The following is a 17,346-nucleotide window of genomic DNA, read 5'->3' as shown; positions in this document are numbered from 1 at the left end:
AATAATGGCAGGGTCCTCTCAATCCTGGTTGCCTGTCTCGTACATTCGGACTCCACCTTTCTCCCCCAAGTCTTCCTCAGCCTCTACCCCAGGTCCCTGGAATTCTATCTCTCAGGACTGCCGCCAGCATACTGACCTCCTCTTTTCTCTGTCGCTGCTTCTCCTTAGCTTTTTTCTCCTCCCTTCCATTATACACAAAGGTAGCCAAGCACACTATTTCGTCCATGCATTTTCCTGGCCAATCGGGAACATGCAAAGAGAAATATTTCTTTATATCTGGAGATGTTTCCTCTATGTAAGTAGAAACCACTAGGAGTCTGTTAGCCTCTGCCTCTGGGTCGATCCCTCCCCCGAACATGCTAATTTGCTTAAACAATCTGGACAGAAATGCCGAGGGGTGTTCCTCAATTTGTTGTTGACACTTCCAGATCTTAGACCAATTTGCAGTTCTCTGTCTGGCCAAATGTATGGCTTCCTTTTTACCCTGTTTAGCTAGTTGTAACTGCCAATAATCTGCTTCTGTGTTATGATCCCATCTGGGATCCACAGCTAGCCATGCTGTTCGGGCAGCCGCCACTCCTCCCTGTTCAGCCCAATGACGATTCACTTCTAGAATCACGTGTTTCTTGTTGGGAGTGAATAGGGCTTCAAGAAGCATCTGCCCATCCCCCCAAGTGGGGTCATATGTGTGAAATATTTCCCTTACTACTTGCAAAACCTTTCCCAGATCCCCCCTAAGCCTGGGAGTTTGTTGACTCCATGCAATCAAATCTTGGAGCACCCAGGGTTGTAGCTACTCGAGATACCCAGGCCAGACATGGCAGGGCCGCTTCTGGCACAGGAACGACTTGCAAAGGAGCTTGAAAGTTGGAGGTGGAAGGCAAGGGGCAGTATAGAGAAGTTGAAACAGAGGGTAGCACATAGAGTGGAGCGGTTTCCACAAGCGTTTTAGCAGCTGCACTACTTCCAGTATTCTGGGAAGAAACTTTCCTCTGGTTTTTAGATGTCTCCCTTTTTCTAGTGAACACCCACTTATCCCATGCATACCAATAATGCATTTGTCCCAGGAATCTGTCTTCTAGGCGATGCTGTAAAAAGGTCAGTTCTTGTTGGTCCAAAGTCCCCTGTGGTGGCCACCGTTCAGCTGGGCTGCCCTCCTGGGTAAGGAGGGGCCAGTCTTCCTGGCACAATGTCACTAGCTTCTTTTTTCCTAACCCTACGGTACTGTCAATCTTTCTCCAGTTGTCCTGTGCCTCGGCTAAGGGCGTCCCCTTCTCTACGCCGGGTATGTTTCCCATGTGTATCGGAGTCTTGTGGTGGAAGCTGGAAGTGTGGAGATAAGAGGATCCAATGGTGGTTGCCTAGAGTCCCATCTGGGGTGCTGAACTGTTAGGGAAATTGCTCAATCCAGTGTCCCTAACAGGGTTTGACTCTAGGTTTCTGCTTTATCCAAAATACACAAAATAATTCTTTACAAGATGATTTTCTTAGTATTACAGCTCGAGCTGGGTGCATCCTCTGAGGGACCCCAAAGGGAAAATTCCCTGGGTATTTATACCCCTATGGCTTAAGTTCTTTGTCCATTCTCCGATTTCTTGCACCAATGATTGTTGCTTGACAAGTAGTAGCTTCTTCGGTCCTGGCTGGTTTCCCTGTTGTCTCCAGGCAGAGTCATGGTACTCACTAATCATTGCTGAAGCTCTTTTGTTACTTCCTTATCTCCTTGTTCCCTCCTTGTTCCAAATGGCTCAAACAATTTAGGGAAAAGTTCAGTGATGTGCAGCCTTAGTCTTCAGCAGATGTGGCTCCAAGTGCTAAGCAAATGCTGTTATATGCAACAATCAGGCCCTGAGGCACAAGTGACCTCACAAGCACAAACAGCAGCCATGGGCCTAGCCCTGCCCTATTAGGCCTCAGAGCAGCCACCCAGGCCACAAAGAGCAGCCACATGACCAGCACTGGCCTATGAGGGCCTCAGGAGGAAACGATCTCCCAACTGCAAATAGGAGCCATTTGCCTAGCAATGGCCTATCAGGCAATGAAGCACAAGTGACCTCACAACCACAAACACCAGCCACCTGACCAGCACTGGCCCATGAGGCACTGAGCCACAAGTGGCCTCACAACCACAAACAACAACCACATGACCACCACTGGCCTATCAGGCAATGAGTCAGAAGTGACCTCACAACCACAAACAGAGCCATGGGCCTACCAATGGCCTGTAGACCAGTGAGGAACTAGTCACCTCACCATCACAAACACCAACCACATAACTAGCACTGCCTATCAGCCACGTAGGCACAAGTGACCTCACAACCCAAACCAGGCACTGAGGCACAAGTGACCTCACACCCACAAACAGGAACCACATGACCAGAACTGGCCTATCAGGCACTCAGGCAACAGTGACCTCACAAAAACAAACAGCAGACATGTGCCTTTCACTGGCCTATCAGGCACTGAGGCACAAGTGACCTCACAAGCACAAAAGCACCAATGTGCTGGATGCTGTCTAAGCAGACACTGAAGCAAAAGTCACCTCACAAGTACAAAAAGGAGCAGTGGGGCTGCTCGTGGCCTAGCAGATCCTGAGGCCGAAGGACTCCACAAACACAAACATCAGCAATATGCATTGAGCTGGACTGTCAGGTGCTGAGGCTGAAGTGACCTCACAGGCCACCATGAAGCCGTATATCTGCTCCTGGCCTGTTAGCAACTGAGGCACAACTGACCTAAGCAAGCACAAACAGCAGCAATGGGCCTGCTCCCCGTTTCTGAGGCACTGAGACACAAGGCACCTCACCATCATCACCAAAGCTATGGGCATGCTGTTGGCCTACTAGCTTCAGAGGCACAACTCACCTCACAAGCACAAATGGCATTGACGTGCCTGCTGCTGCCCTAGCTGGTACCGAGTCACAAGTGACCTGAAAAGTGCAAACCTTCACAGAGGACAAGCTCACCTGGGCCACTCACATGTCCCTTGATTACGCTGTTATCACTCCATACAGAACAGTCTTCTGCAAACGGCTTTCATCTCCTGGCAAGACTCTCTCCAGGTCATGCAACAGCTCCACTCTGTCACCCTGGGCACAAATCACAAAAGGGAGCAATTGGTCTTGCTTTTCTTTTAGTACCATCAAGTTCGAGCTGGGAACCTTTGCATTGCAACACCTACACAATGACAGCAGGATGCCACTTCCACTCCTAGTGCCCAGGTGCAGAGATCAGCTGAGGGAGCAGCTGCACTGGAAAGCGTTTCTGACACTCTCAGATCAACTCAGCACTGCAGCAGGCATCAACCTGACGCCAGACCTCTGCTCTGCCACCTAGTCTACAAACACACTGTCTCTGCCCCACAGAACTGGCTGGTCTGCTCCATACAACCAGGTGCCAGCAAGAAGAGATGGATGCAGGACACTCACCACTTGCACACTCCCCAGGCACTACTCTGCTCGCTGCCTTCCCTTGGCTCCTCAACCCAGACACACAGGGAAGCTCTTGTGGAAACACCACAAGGTGGCCAAGGCACTCTGGGCTCACAAGGCCTGTGCAAATGAGCAGCACAAGCTGAGGCAGGCACAGAGCTGGCTCCTTGGGCGATGCTTTTGTTTTCAGAGGGAAGGATCCTGCTTTCTCTGGGCACAGCAGGCTGCTGCTTTCCACTTCCATCCCCTCAGCAACCTCCAGCTAGGCTTGGCGGTGGGGGGGATGGGGTTTTTGTTTAGTAATACAAAAGTTACAGATACAATGGAGAAACAGTCGAGAGTCCTGAAGGCCTCCTGAGCCCAAAGGAACCTCCTTCCTTCCCTTTAGTTACTCGGACAAGGAGCCCCAGGGAAGGGAAAAAGGGTGCAGAGGCTTTGGAATGAGGCCCAAGCAATGAGACAGCCCCAGCCTGCAGGTCTGCTCAAATGCCAGCTGTCCTGCCTGCACAGGCTTTGCAGCAGCAGTCCGGGCTCCACAGCTGGGTCCACAGAGCACTGAGGGCTGGGTGCCACGGGCAACCTGGCCCTGGGCACATCTTCACCCCTCGCAGAGCCACGAGCCCAAGAGCTCTGAGACTTCCTCAGGTCAAGCTACGGACGCTTTGGGGCACTCACACAAAGGCACCCAAGAGATGCTGGCATTTATTGTGAGAGTCTTGGACTCGTCCTGTATGGCACCGCAACCTTCTAGGAAAAGGAGGGGGCACATTAGCATTTTCTGAGGGGGCTGGCAGTAACAGGAGTTGTGGGAGGAGAAATTTGCAGCACAGCAGAGGTACCAGGAGGTGAACCCACACCCCAAGTCACCCAGGGAAGCCAGGTGCATTTATGGAAGCCTTCGCATCTGTAGGAAACCTCATCTCATCCACTTTCAGTGGCTTTGACAGAGGGCTCACGATGTAGGCAAAGATCTTCACAGGTGTCCTGCCTAGTTAAGAGATGGGAAAAGGGTCTTCCAGAGTGGGACATTTCCATGTGTCCTAGATGACCATCCTGTGATGAGACAAATTGCAATGCTGGAATGGGTCTCTCTCCACTCTTGAAAAAAGGCCCATAGGTGATTGTTTCAGTCTACTTCAGTGACCGTGTCCGAGGAGGAGGAAGCACAAGGGAGAGAGAAATTCACACCTTCAGCTGGACCACTGTTGCTGAGCAGAGGCAGGCTCCTGGGATGGAGAGAACACCTGGCAACGTGGCAGCACTGCTGGGAGACAACTCTGTGCAGGAGCAGCTCCCCTGTCAAGAGCAGCTGGGCTGTGGGCACTGCCTGCTCTTGCTGACATCCATGAGAGAAGGCAGAGAGCAGTGACAGGGAGTGTGGAGTGGGAGGCCAGAGGAGAGCTCCTTGTGGGAGGAATCTTCACAGCCCTTTGCACGGTAAGCCTCTGGCTGCAGGGCAATGCTACTGCTGTTGCTGGAGGGGTCTTCTAAACTCAGCCCATAACGGAGAGTTTTCTTCAGACTTGCTCTCCTGGCTTCTCCAGAGTGCAGGAGGGGATTCCCTGCCACAGCATGCCAGGGACAGGGTGTCCTGCTGCCTTCTGCCAGGCAGAGCTGCATGGGTGTGAAGCCAGGGTGTGCCACAGGTCTAGCCAGGGCTGTCATTCAGAGCAGTGTTCCTGCCCCCCAGGGTGCTGTGTGCCCCGGGCAGTGAGTCTGCTGCCTGCGAGGGTCAGCACTCAGCCTGCCCAGCAAACTCCCCACAGCGGTGCGGGGAGAAGTTCTGGGTGGGAGGAGAGAGCCCAGCAGGGCAGGCTGAGTGTGCTGTGGAGAGGGTAGTGCGTGGGTCAGGGCTGCTCACAGCTCCAGCTCACCCTGAGGACATTTCTGGAGGGCACTTTTCAAAAGGAAAGTCAAGGCAGGGGCTACTTGAAAGGGAAGGAGCTTTCCTTCTAGGTTGTGTGCTTTGAGTTCCCTAATGTGGGGAGAGGGAAAACAGGAAAGAGTTTTGTGCTTTGGGAAGGAACTGAGACTCTCAACCCTTCCCTCTCAGAGACCACTAGGTCTGTGAGAAAGCTCAGCAAACCCCTTCAACCCCTCCTCAGCCACAGACAGCACCAGCATCCCCTTTATGGCCTTGTCAGGGATTTTCTGACCTGCTCCTCAGGACCTTTGAGCACAGCAATGCCTCTGCCCAGTGCCCTGTCCCGGTAGGTTTCTGTCAGGCAGAACTGAGCGTGCAGAGGGTGGGATGGGGTCTGTGAGCACCAGCAGGGAAAAGACATTGGTGTAGAGAAGGAGCTGCCAGCAGGGAGAGCTCCAGGCAGCAAGATGGGCAGGGAATGAGAGGGAACTGCAAAGAGAATCAGCATGGGAGGATGGATTTGGGCAAGTCATGGTCATTCCCTCCGATGCAGACACCTTCCTCTGAGCCAGTCCCCTGTGTCTCTGCTGATGAGCAGATGGTATATTGGTGTGAGGAGAGGGTCTATCGGATTGGAATGGAGACATCCCGAAAGGGCCAGGCACCCGCTGCCTTCACGTGAGAGTTTCCCTGCCTTGCTAGAATGGGAGCTGGTGTGGCTGCTTCAGATACAAACACCTCTGCTCAGGAGGGCAAGGCTGGGGGAGATGAATGCCTCACAAGGATCTTCCCTTTCCAAGGCAGCTGACAGCAGAGCTTGTCAGAGTCCAATCCTCTCTGACCAGGTTCTTTTAGCTATTCCACACATGGACGGTGAAATGTTGAATATCAGCATTAACCTCTTTGAAGATGTTAGACTTTACACAGGATTTTTGATTTAGCAGAGTGACACAGCAATAGACTCAAATCACAATACAAGTGTGAGTTACACTTAGCAAAATAGAGCAATTGCAGTATCAGTTCAATCACAGTACCAGTGTGATCCCCATTACTGGTCTCTATACTGTGATCATCAGCACAACTCTGGGCATCCCCAGTCACTGGGAAGGAAGACATGGGATCAAACCGGCTTGATCCCATTGCTCTCTTCCAGGTTCTTTTGCTAGTTGTTCAGTTTTTATACTCCGTGTTGGGCTGAGCCACGAATACACTCCCCCCCCATGCTGGTCTGGCTAACTCAGGGAGACATTCACACTCTTTTGATGGACTCAGGGGAAAACACTGACACCAGCTGATCCACTCAGCTGGGCTGCAGTCACTTGATCCACTCAACTGACATAGCTGTTTATCTAAAACCAAGGTTACCCTCCAGTCATGGTCCCCTTTGTGTTGAGATAAAGTCAGCTTTCTGTGCAACAGCTGTGGTCAGTGACAACCTACCTTATCCCCTGAGCTTCATGGGCACATGCCCCTTGCCCATCTCCCCTGAGCCTTCTTCCATTGTAGGGGTTTATTGGTTGGTCCGAGTGCTATATTCCTCTCTCCTTCTGGTAAACAGAAAATATTCCCACTGGGTCACCGGACTGAGTCTCCTTAGCTCAGCTCATGGAGCCCAACCCCTCCTATCCCCACCAAAGAACTGGAAATGTTTGTCACCTTCCTCCATTTACACCCCCCAGCAGAGCAGCACTGGCTCCTCTGGAAATCGTTAGCAGAGGCCCCTGCTCTGCATGGCACACTCAGGCAGCACAAAGCGGAGCTCGAGCCGGGGAGCTGAGCAAAGGTAAAGGAGAGAGGAAAAGTGGGAGGTTCTGTGAGGAAGGCAAAGGGTTTGTCTCCTAGAAGACTGCTCTAATTTGTCCCTGTCTTTTCCTCCTTGGACAGGCCCCCATGCCCAGCGTCAGCAAATGTCCAACAGCAGCTCCTTCAATGAGTTCCTCCTCCAGGCATTTGCAGATACGCGGCAGCTGCAGCTCTTGCACTTCTGGCTCTTCCTGGGCATCTACCTGGCTGCCCTCCTGGGCAATGGCCTCATCATCACAGCCGTAGCCTGTGACCACCGCCTCCACACCCCCATGTACTTCTTCCTCCTCAACCTCTCCCTCCTCGACCTTGGCACCATCTCCACCACTGTCCCCAAATCCATGGCCAATTCCCTGAGCAACACCAGGGCCATTTCCTACTGGGGATGTGCTGCACAGGTTTTTCATTTTACCTTTCTCATCGCAACTGAGTATTCTGTTCTCACTGTCATGGCCTATGACCGCTACGTGGCCATGTGCAGACCCCTGCACTATGGGACCATCATGAGCAGCAGAGCTTGTGTCAAAATGGCAGCAGCTGCCTGGGTCAGTGGTTTTCTCTATGGTCTCCTGCACACTGCTATCACATTTTCCATACCTCTCTGCCAAGGCAATGTCCTGGAGCAGTTCTTCTGTGAAATTCCCCACATCCTCAAGCTCTCCTGCTCAGACGCCTACCTCAGGGAACTTGGGGTGCTTGTGGTTAGTATTTGCTTAGCTTTTGGATGTTTCGTTTTCATTGTGCTGTCCTATGTGCAGATCTTCACAGCTGTGCTGAGGATCCCTTCTGAGCAGGGCCAGCACAAAGCCTTCTCCATGTGCCTCCCTCACCTGGCCGTGGTCTCCACGTTTATGAGCACTGTCATGATTGCCTACCTGAAGCCCCCCTCCATCTCCTCCCCACTTCTGGATCTGTTGGTGTCTGTTCTGTACGCGGTGGTGCCTCCAACAGTGAACCCCCTCATCTACAGCATGAGGAACAGGGAGCTCAAGGATGCACTGAAGAAACTGGTTCAACTGCTACTACTTCAGCAGCAATAAGCTGCCCATCTCTCCTCACAAGGGATTTCCAATTTACCTTGGGCAACTCTTCTGCTTTGGGCATTCTATCTGTGATAGTCATTTGTACGCAAATTCTTGAATTCATCCGACTTCTCCAGCAGCACAAACCCTGTCTGCCAAGTTGATTAGTCGATGGCGATTGGATTTGGAGACTGACTCATTGTAATAAAAATGTCCATGTTTTCCCATGATGAAATAATGGAAATTGTCAGGGAGGTTGTGAATCTCAGGAGAAGAAATTTTCATCTACCCCTCAAGCAGGTGTACCACCGCTTTGTCTGTTATGCTAAGGACTTAATCTCAGTAAGCTTTCACATATTTCCCCACATCCTGATTAAATTGATCATTTCTGAAGTCATCTTTGGAGCAGACTGTCTGGACATAGGCACTTTCCCTTGTTTTCCACTTTTCCTTCTCTCCTTTCTCTTTATTCCTTCAGACACCTCTGCTCTCTCTAGGTGCTGCTCTGAGCTTTGGGGAGTGTAAAGCTTGCCTCATCTTTCAGGAGGCTGGTTGTCTCTTTAGACAATGCCTTAACTGGGTTTTTCCTCTATCCTTTCCCATCAATCACTCTAAAACATTTCTCCTAAGGCTATCCCTTGTGGAACGTGCATCTCCCTGGAGGCAGCCTCGACTTGAAACACAGTTTAGGAGTTTATTTTGATTTTCATTCAACTCCATCATGTTTTACTTTTGCTGGATCCCGATAAAGAAAAAGTCTTCTGTGTCTATTTGCAGCTAGTTCTCAAAGGAAAGCAGGTGGGAATTGGTGCATAGGAGCTGTAACATTCAGCTACAGACGTGAGTGGAAGAAAGCTTCGATTTTGACAAGAGTGAGGTAGGTCCCCAGTGGCTGATGAGAGAAATGGCAGGGCTGGGGAGGTGAGGAGCAAAGCTGTTTGTACATGTCTCCTGTCAGAAATACTGCTTTTATCACACATCACGATTCCTTAGGAGACCCTCTGAGTCACTATGAGTAGGAGAATGTGGCTATCACTTATTCTGTAAGCTGAAAAGCAAAGAAAACGTTACCAGCAGAAATCTTTTCTTTTTTTTTAGGTTCTCAATGAAATCTTCCTCCTGTAAAGACACTCCTGAAACCTCTCCAATTAGCCACATGAGAACTGAAGGACTGAAGGAAATTATGGGGATAGACATGGCTTGTTAGGGCTTTTAGCATTTTAATGGCCCTCGGGTGTATTTGGTGCTGAGTCCATGAACGTCAGATTCTGTGAGGAGACTGAACAAACCTCTCAAGAAGTTGAATTCAGAAGCCAATCCCAAAGCTTCTAGGAGCATTAATGGGTCCCCCTGAGGGCCATTACTCACAGAGCCCCCCTAGAGGCTGATTAGAGCAGAAAGTTGTAGGCCCTGATTGCGGGTAGGCAAAGGAAATGTGCAGGTGGCTCTGATGCCAAGTCAACCTTGATGTGTTTCATCATACAACATGGCCAGGCACTGACACCCAGCCCCTGGGTAGGGTGATCCCTTGCCTCACACTTTGCTCAGGCCTCTTTGTGGGGGCAGTGTGAGGGTGGGGGTGTGCCACGCTGAGTTAGGGACAATGAGATGGCACCTCCCAGGCGCTTCCTGGGAGGGAGGTGGAAGAAAAAAGGCCGCTACTGCCCTTAGCCTCCACTTCACCAGCATAATGTAGCCCAGGATCCTCAGCCTCCCTCTACAGGTCATGTGCTGCAGGCAACACGCCCCATCTTGGCAGACCTCCTCTGGACCCTCTCCACGTCCTCCCCATTCCTCCAGCACTGGGCATCCCACACTGGCACACATGATTCCAGATGTGGCCACGCCAGAGCTGAGTCGAGGGGGGATAGTAACTGTCCTTGTCTGGGTGGCCAGACGCTTCCTAATGTAGCCCCGTATGCAGCTGGCCTCATCTGTGGTGAGCACGCACCACAGGCTCATATGGCATCCCTCGTCATGTCCAGGCCCTTCTCCTCAGGGTCACTCCCCCAAGGCAGCACCTGCCGCTTCCCCTTCCACAACTTCAGGAGCCTTCTGTTGGCCTCATCTCCAAGCTTCTCCAGCTCCCTCTCCACTCAAGCTCCTTTCTGTCAGCTCTGAATGTGTGCGTGCAGATGCCTCATGCCATCTTGCCAGGCCTCTCACAGGATAACAGCATGACGAACTGCAGGACACTACAGGGGGTAGTATTTTAAAGGAAGTGCTGGCAATGGTGGAAATGAGCATGGCAACCATGTCGGAGAAGGCAAAGGAAGGGACAAAGGCAGCAAAAGCAGGGTCAATGGGGATAGGGGAAACAGAGGTGGTCTGACTGCATGGGAGGAGATCAGGGTGGTAAAGGAGAAGAGCTTGTAATGTGGAAAAGAGGGGGAAATGCAATGAAAGGTGAAGCAAATGAAAACGCAGGGCTATGTGGGTGTACCTGCCAAGCAGCCCTGAATCTGAACTACTCTGACCAGAGCAGGACAAGACAGTAAGCGAAATGTTTTCCCTAAGTTCAACAAGAGAAGACCTGGGGTGGAAGGAAATGCGAAATGCTTCAGGCTGGAAGGGACCTCAGGTTGTCTCTAGCCCAACCTCCTTCTCACAGCAGGCTCAGCTATCAGCTCCAACCAGCTTGCTGAGGCCTTCAGTCACTTAGGTCTTGAAAATCTCTGAGGATGGAGATGGCACAACCCCTCTGGGCAACCTGCCCCAGTGCTTCACTGTTTGCATGGGTAAAACGTTGGCCCTTATCCCCAGCCTGAACCTCTCTTCTTTCAGCTCATGCCCGCTGGGCCTCATCCTCCCATGGTGCACAGCGGTGAAGAGCCTGGCTCCATCTTCTTGATGACCTCCTGGTAGGGATGGGCAGGCTGTTATTAGGTCTGCCCAAAGCCTCCTCTTCTCCACGCTGAACCAACCCAGCTCCCTCAGCCTCCCACAGTGACAAAGCTGACCTTACAAATGTGTGCCTAGGATGTTTAAGGCTCTCCCAATCCTTCTCGATTTTACTGGATCTGCAAAGGACCTTAGGCCTGTTAGAGTGCAATCACCCTCATGCCATGACTTTCTGCATGCATCACACTCATCGGGTGTTGTGTTTAGTGAACTGATGTTGTAGACGGTGAGGAGCGCCCATTCTGGACAAGCAGTCCTTCATAATTAAACCTTGATTCATTCTCTCATTCTCCTGCCATGAATCCCTGTAAAAGCCTGGTTCACTATGGGTGGTAACCTTGAGTTGGGAAGCTGCTCCGAGTCACTCCAAAATCCGTCCCTTCTGCAGGCTGAACAAATTCGTTCCCTCAGACTCTCCTCGCAGGGCAAGTGCATCAGTCCCCAATCACCTTGGGGGCCTGCACCTGAAATCACTCTGAGTGATCAGCAGTGCTCTTCTACAGGGCCCCCAAATGGATGCAGCATCTAGATGTGCTCTAATGAGGCAGAGTAGAGGGGGATGATCACTTCCCTCCTTCTCCTGGCTTTGTTCTGGTTCATGCAGGCCAGGATGCTGTGGCCTCTGTGGCTGCCAAGGAACACTTCTGACTCACGGTCAGCTCCCTGCCCACAAAGTCTCCCGGGTGCTTTTCTGCTGGGCTGCTGCCCAGCCACGGACTCCCCAGCCTGTATCGCTTCAAGGTGTTGGTCTATGCGAGGTGCAGGACCTGGCATTTGTCCTGCTTGAATTTCACAAAGATCATGATAGCCCATTCCTCCTCCCTGCTGAGGTCCCTCCCAATGGCAGCCCTCAAGCATGTGACTGCTCTGCCTGATGAGGTGTCATCTCAAATGTGATGAGAGTTGCCTCCTCCAGGTCACTGATGAACCTCTTAGACAGGTCAGGTGGCAGTAGAGACCCCTGCATACTCCACTTGTCAGCAGATTCCAGGGAAAGAATGACCCTTTCCTGAAAACCCTCTGAGCTCAATCATCCAGCCAGCTTGTTAGCCATCTGGTTGTCTACCCAGCCTATCACAGCGCCTTTCTTGTATACAAGAATATTGTGGGAGACAGTGTCAAACACCTTGCTTAAAATCATGGTAAGGGACCTCCATTTCTCTCCGCTCCTCCACACAACACAGGTCTTTTATCCGAGAAGGCAATCAGGTTGGTCAGGAATGATTTCCCTTCACTTAATCTATGTGGACTGTTCCGAGTCACCTTCTTCTCCTTCATGTGCCCAGAAAGGTGATCCAAGATGAATTGCTCCACGACACACTCCACACTCAAGTGAGGCAGAATGGCCTGCAGCTCCCCGCGTTGTCCTTGTGGCCTTTTTGGAAGATGGCCACAACATCTTCCTTTTTCTCGTCATTGGCACCTCCCCCGATCTCCACAACCTTTCAAAGAAGAGCCTTGTTGTCATAGTGGTCAGCCCTCTCAGTGTCCTGACACCCTCCAGAAACCTCCTGCACTGCTTGCACTCTGCTGTGACAGGGGGATGAAATTGCCTGCATAAGAAACAGGCCCTGTGATCCACAGGCTTCCTCTCATTGATTCAAGCAGATGCCTCCACCTCCTCAGCCTGAGTGGTCTGAAAGTCACGCTCACCCACAAGCTCTCACCCAGCCCCTGGTCCATCCCAGGCAAGACCTCCATACATCTGAGCTGCCCCTTCACACTAAGGGCATCCTCCCGCCTCATCTTCCACGACAATCTCCCCTGAAGAGCTTGTAGCCTGCCATCAGAGCCCTCCAGTGGTGTGAGCAATTCCACCACATTTCAGCTATTCCAGTCATGTGGCAGCATTGTGAAAGCTTGTGCACGTCCACCTGCTCCTGCCTGTGCCCAGGCTGAAGACATTTGCAGATATTTGGGCTGCAGAGCCGCAGCTATGGCACAGCTCCCTCTGCTTCTCTCCTTCAGCAGAAATATCATGGTATTGCTCTCCGGTACCCACCTGTACATGCTGCCCTTGTCCTTGCCCTTGGACTCTCTGGGCAGGGGGGTTTCCGATGCAGTTCAGACACTCACCCTGTGGGTCCTGCCATGCAGACATCTCCTTGACACTGAGGTGCCCAAGCTTCCCTCTAATGTGTGGGGCACTGGTTAATGCAGTGTTGGGGGCTGGGAATGAGCCAACTCTCTCTTCAGGACACCCCATCTTAGGACATTCCACTATTTCCTTGGGGTGTCCAGCTGGGCTGCACTCTGCCCTCCAGAAATGCACATATTCCCCATTGCATCTTGGTGTTATCTAGGTGCCCCATGGAAAAGCCACCTAGATACTGAGGCCACGGAAATGCTGCTGGCAGGCTGCATGTGGGCAACTGGAATGAGTCCAAGGTGCTCCTGGTTAGAAGGGGAGTGCTGAGATGTCCCTCAGATGCTCAGGGAAAGGGTGCTGCGTTGGTTGCTCTGCGCTTTGGAACTGGATTCCTCTGTGGTGTCGTTTCCTTTTCAGGGTAACATGAGTGCAATTGTCCTCCACTTCTGCGGTGCGAGCACAGGGCAGCTGGTAAGAAGATACATGGTCAGACCAGCTCTCCTCACTCTGCTCTAACGCTATCGTGAATCCTTTTGTCTCTCAGGAACCACAGCTGGTCTCTCTGAGTGCAGTAGCAGTGCTGAGGATTTCTGTCTCCAAGAATCCTCCTCGGGTGTGACAAGGGCACCTAAAAAAAAAGAAAAGAGAAGAAAAAAAACAAACAAATCCTTAAAACTCTTAATGAACTCCCATTGTTTGGAACTGGGAGTGAAGATGCTGAAAGCCCTTCTACATGAGCAGTGGATTCAATCTGATTCAAAAGGTGAATATAGAAGTTGAGACACCCCTGCTCCCATGTATGCAGTGCTGTAGGTCAGGGCTGACTCCTCTGGAGACCACGGGCAGAGGCCCCTGCTCCTCACAGCAGCCTCAGCCAGCACAGACCAGAGCTCCAGCCATGGAGCTCAATGACAGTGGTGCTGAGATGGCGAGAGGTAATGTGTGTGTGTTTGGGGGAGGTTATGCAGAAATTTTCTGCAGAGAAGTCTGTCCTAACTTGTCAATGACTCTTCTTCCTCAGACAGTTCCCTGAGCTGGGAGGGACCAAATGTCCAATAGCAGCTCCCTCAACGAGTTCCTCCTCCTGGCATTCGCAGGCACACGGCAGCTGCAGCTCTTGCACTTCGGGCTCTTCCTGGGCATCTACCTGGCTGCCCTCCTGGCCAACGGCCTCATCATCTCAGCTGTAGCCTGTGACCACCACCTCCACACCCCCAAGTACTTCTTCCTTCTCAATCTCTCATTCCTTGACCTTGGCTCCATCTCTATCACTGTCCCCAAATCCATGGCTAATTCCCTGTGAGACACCAGGGCCATTTCCTACTGGGGATGTGCTGCCCAGGTCTTTCTGCTTCTCTTCTTTTTTCCCCCAGTGCAATGAGCAGAGTTTCCCTTTGCAGTGTCTTTCTTGGCACTGACACCAAGGGAGCTCAGGTGGGTACAGGCAGGGTGAGACGATGGGTCCTGTGTCCATTAGGAGATCTCAGCTTCCCTGGCCACAGCCAGCATGTGATCTCACACCCCTCTTCTGCGAGGGTGGCAGCCAGGTGTCACCGTGGGCTGGTCCCTTCCCCATACCGTGCTCCATCTTTCACAGTGGAGCGGGAGTGGAGGGTCTGGATGCAGCAGGGCAGTCTGGATGCAGCCTGTGGGGACAGACCCTCTGCTCCTCAGGACCATCCCCACAAATACCACAACCCACATTTCCTCACTGCAGCCTTTGCATGGGGGCTGCAGCCTTCCTGGAGACTCAACCACCAACAGTAGCAGGACTTTCTTTCTTCAGGGCTTCTTTTCCTCACTTCCACACTGGCCTGCTGTGCTCTGAGGTATGTAGATGGCCTAAGCACTGTCGTAATGTGGTGGTGGTGCATTCCTGTGAGCACCAACAGAACCAGGCATTGGGCACCTTTCTGCCAGCCCTGGCCTCCAGAATACCATTTGCATAATAAAAGGAGCTCTGTCCTGTGACGTGCCTGAACTCAGGTCTTTCTTCAAAGATGGAGCCAAAAACACACCCAAGGAACTGCACCACAAAAGGGCCTCTGCTCTGCTTGTGAACTCTGTGGGCTCCATAGGATGAGTTCAGAGTCCCAGAGAGATCTGTTCGGGAGCAAGGGCTGGATCCAGGGCTCATCTCTTGGTGAGCAGTGCCAGTGGAGATGGGGAATGGTCTCTGAATTGCCTGCTCAGGGCTGTGCCACAGGTGACAGTGCTGATGAGAGATACCCATGCTTCTGGAGGGGAATCTTCGGTACCAGGAGAGCTCAGGGGATCTCCAGGGACATCATGTGCCTTGGGGTGGGCAGTGAGTGGAGCCTCACAAAATGAGGGACAGTCCATGGTGGAGTAACCAGAAGGTGAAGCACTAAACCCAGGTATGGATAGGGAAAGGAGGGCTCTGCAATCCCGGAGAGGCAGTGGGGACCCAGGAGGCCCAGGGAAGGGGCACTGCAGAGTGATTCCTGCACCCTCAGTGAAACACCACAGGCTGGAGCTAGTGCACGCCCAAACACATCTCCTGCCATTGCAAATGCCCTGGGCTCACTCTGAGCACAGTCCATGAGCTCCGATGGGTGGCAGCAGTATCAGTGGTGGTGAGCCCTGTCCAGCTGGTTTTGCTTCTCACCCTGACCAGCACGGCCAGTGCAGAGTCAGGGGTCACCCTGTGGCCTCAGTGCCCCACAGCCCACTCGCTCTGCAGAGCAGCACCACCAGCCCAGGGCCCTGCAGGGAGCACAGGGGAGGATGCAGGAATGGCTGACCAGGCCATCATGGACACATTCCTCTGGGGAAAGGCTCTCTGGGGAGCAGGGACATCCCAGAAAAAGAGGAGGGCAGCATTCACAGAGAGAAAATGAGAACAAGAAATAGCTTTCTCTGTGCACCATCTTGGGGCAGGCATCTCTGTCCCCGGGGCAGGAGAAGCTGCCAGAGGAGCTGCAGAGCCAGGCCTCTCGTGCTGTCCTGGGCAGTAGGGTGGGCATAGAAAGGCTGCAGGCAGAGAGGGAGGCGTATCTGCTGGACACAAGAGCAGGGGAGACAGAGAGTGACTGGCCTCATTGCGGGGCCTCCTGCCCTTTGTTGGAGAGCTGCTCCCCTTGTCCTGGGGCCTGGCCTGACTTACGCTGTGGACATGCCTGTGCCTGGCCCTGCACCTCTCGGGTGCTGACCTGACCCTGTGCCCATCCTGCTGACCTGACTCCCCATCTCTGCCTCAGACCTGCCCCCTCACTACAGGCAAGAAAGCCTTGGCAAGGGAAGCTGGGATCTGAGCAGATCCCAGAGAAGGTTGTAGGTACAAAAGGTGACCGCATATCCCCACAGCAACTCTTGCCTGAAAGCCAAGTCAAAGGTGGAAGGAGGGCTTCGGATTTCAGCCCCTACCCACCTAACACTGCACACAGACGAACAGCTGAATGAAAAAGTGAGGGCAGCCACTTGGGGTCTGATTTGATGCTGCATAGTTACGAGAGCAAGTGTTTCTGTATCCCAGCTCAAGTGTTTAAGCACCATTTGCCTCTGGGTTCCTGCTACAAAGAGGATGTTGTTGGGAGCAGCAAGAGCCCTTGTCCTCTCCACACTCACTCATCTCCTCTGCCTCTGAGCTGGCGTCCTGCTGCCTGGCTGGGGCTCGATCCCAGACATGAGGAGAGGTGGTGAAGGCCAGGGATCTCCTGCCTGCAGAACTGGTCCCCAAAGTGCCAGGAGAGGGGCCAGGGGCTGGGAGCAAGGGGGCAGCAGGCCAGACAGGGGCAGGGGTGGGCAGGGATGTGGCAGGGGCCTCATGGAGGGGGTGCAGCCGGTGCTGCTGCAGCACAGTGGCTGTCACCTTTGCCTCCCTTGCAAAAGGTTCTGCAGGGCTGCCAGGCAGGAACAGGCTGTTCCCCCGTCCCTGTGCTGCCCTCCCAGCAGGAAGGGACGTGTGAGGAGGGGCTTGGCCTGCCCTGTCCTTGGGGCCAGCTCCCCAGGGCTGCCACAGCTTGGCCTGAGGCAGCTCCAGCTCCTTGGCCTCTGCTCCAGCATGGCTGGCACAGGGATGAGAGCTCCTCGGGCACAGCAGAGTGAGCCTGGCTGGGGCAGCATCAGGGGTAAGATGCAAAGGTCCCTGGCTCAGTGCTGGGCTTTGGAAAACTCCCTCATGCATCCCAAGAGGCTCCATCTGCCTCTTCCACCCTGCCCTCTGCTCCCCTCCCGCTGGACAAAGTGGAGCTCAGCATTGCCTGGGGACTCTCC

General features: G+C 52.9%; 1 protein-coding gene across 1 annotated transcript; it reads left to right on the top strand.

Moving 5' to 3' along the window:
- Positions 1 to 7,220: 7,220 nt before the first annotated feature.
- LOC136994159 (olfactory receptor 14J1-like) lies at positions 7,221 to 8,102 on the top strand (the record flags this gene model as incomplete). Its single annotated transcript, XM_067310405.1, has 1 exon — positions 7,221 to 8,102. A coding segment is annotated over one exon (882 nt), but the record flags the coding sequence as incomplete, so codon positions are not given.
- Between the last annotated feature and the right edge of the window lie 9,244 nt (positions 8,103 to 17,346).

Source organism: Apteryx mantelli, chromosome 24, assembly GCF_036417845.1.
Source record: "Apteryx mantelli isolate bAptMan1 chromosome 24, bAptMan1.hap1, whole genome shotgun sequence".
Classification (NCBI taxonomy): domain Eukaryota; kingdom Metazoa; phylum Chordata; class Aves; order Apterygiformes; family Apterygidae; genus Apteryx; species Apteryx mantelli.
This window is presented reverse-complemented; position numbering and strand designations above follow the sequence as displayed.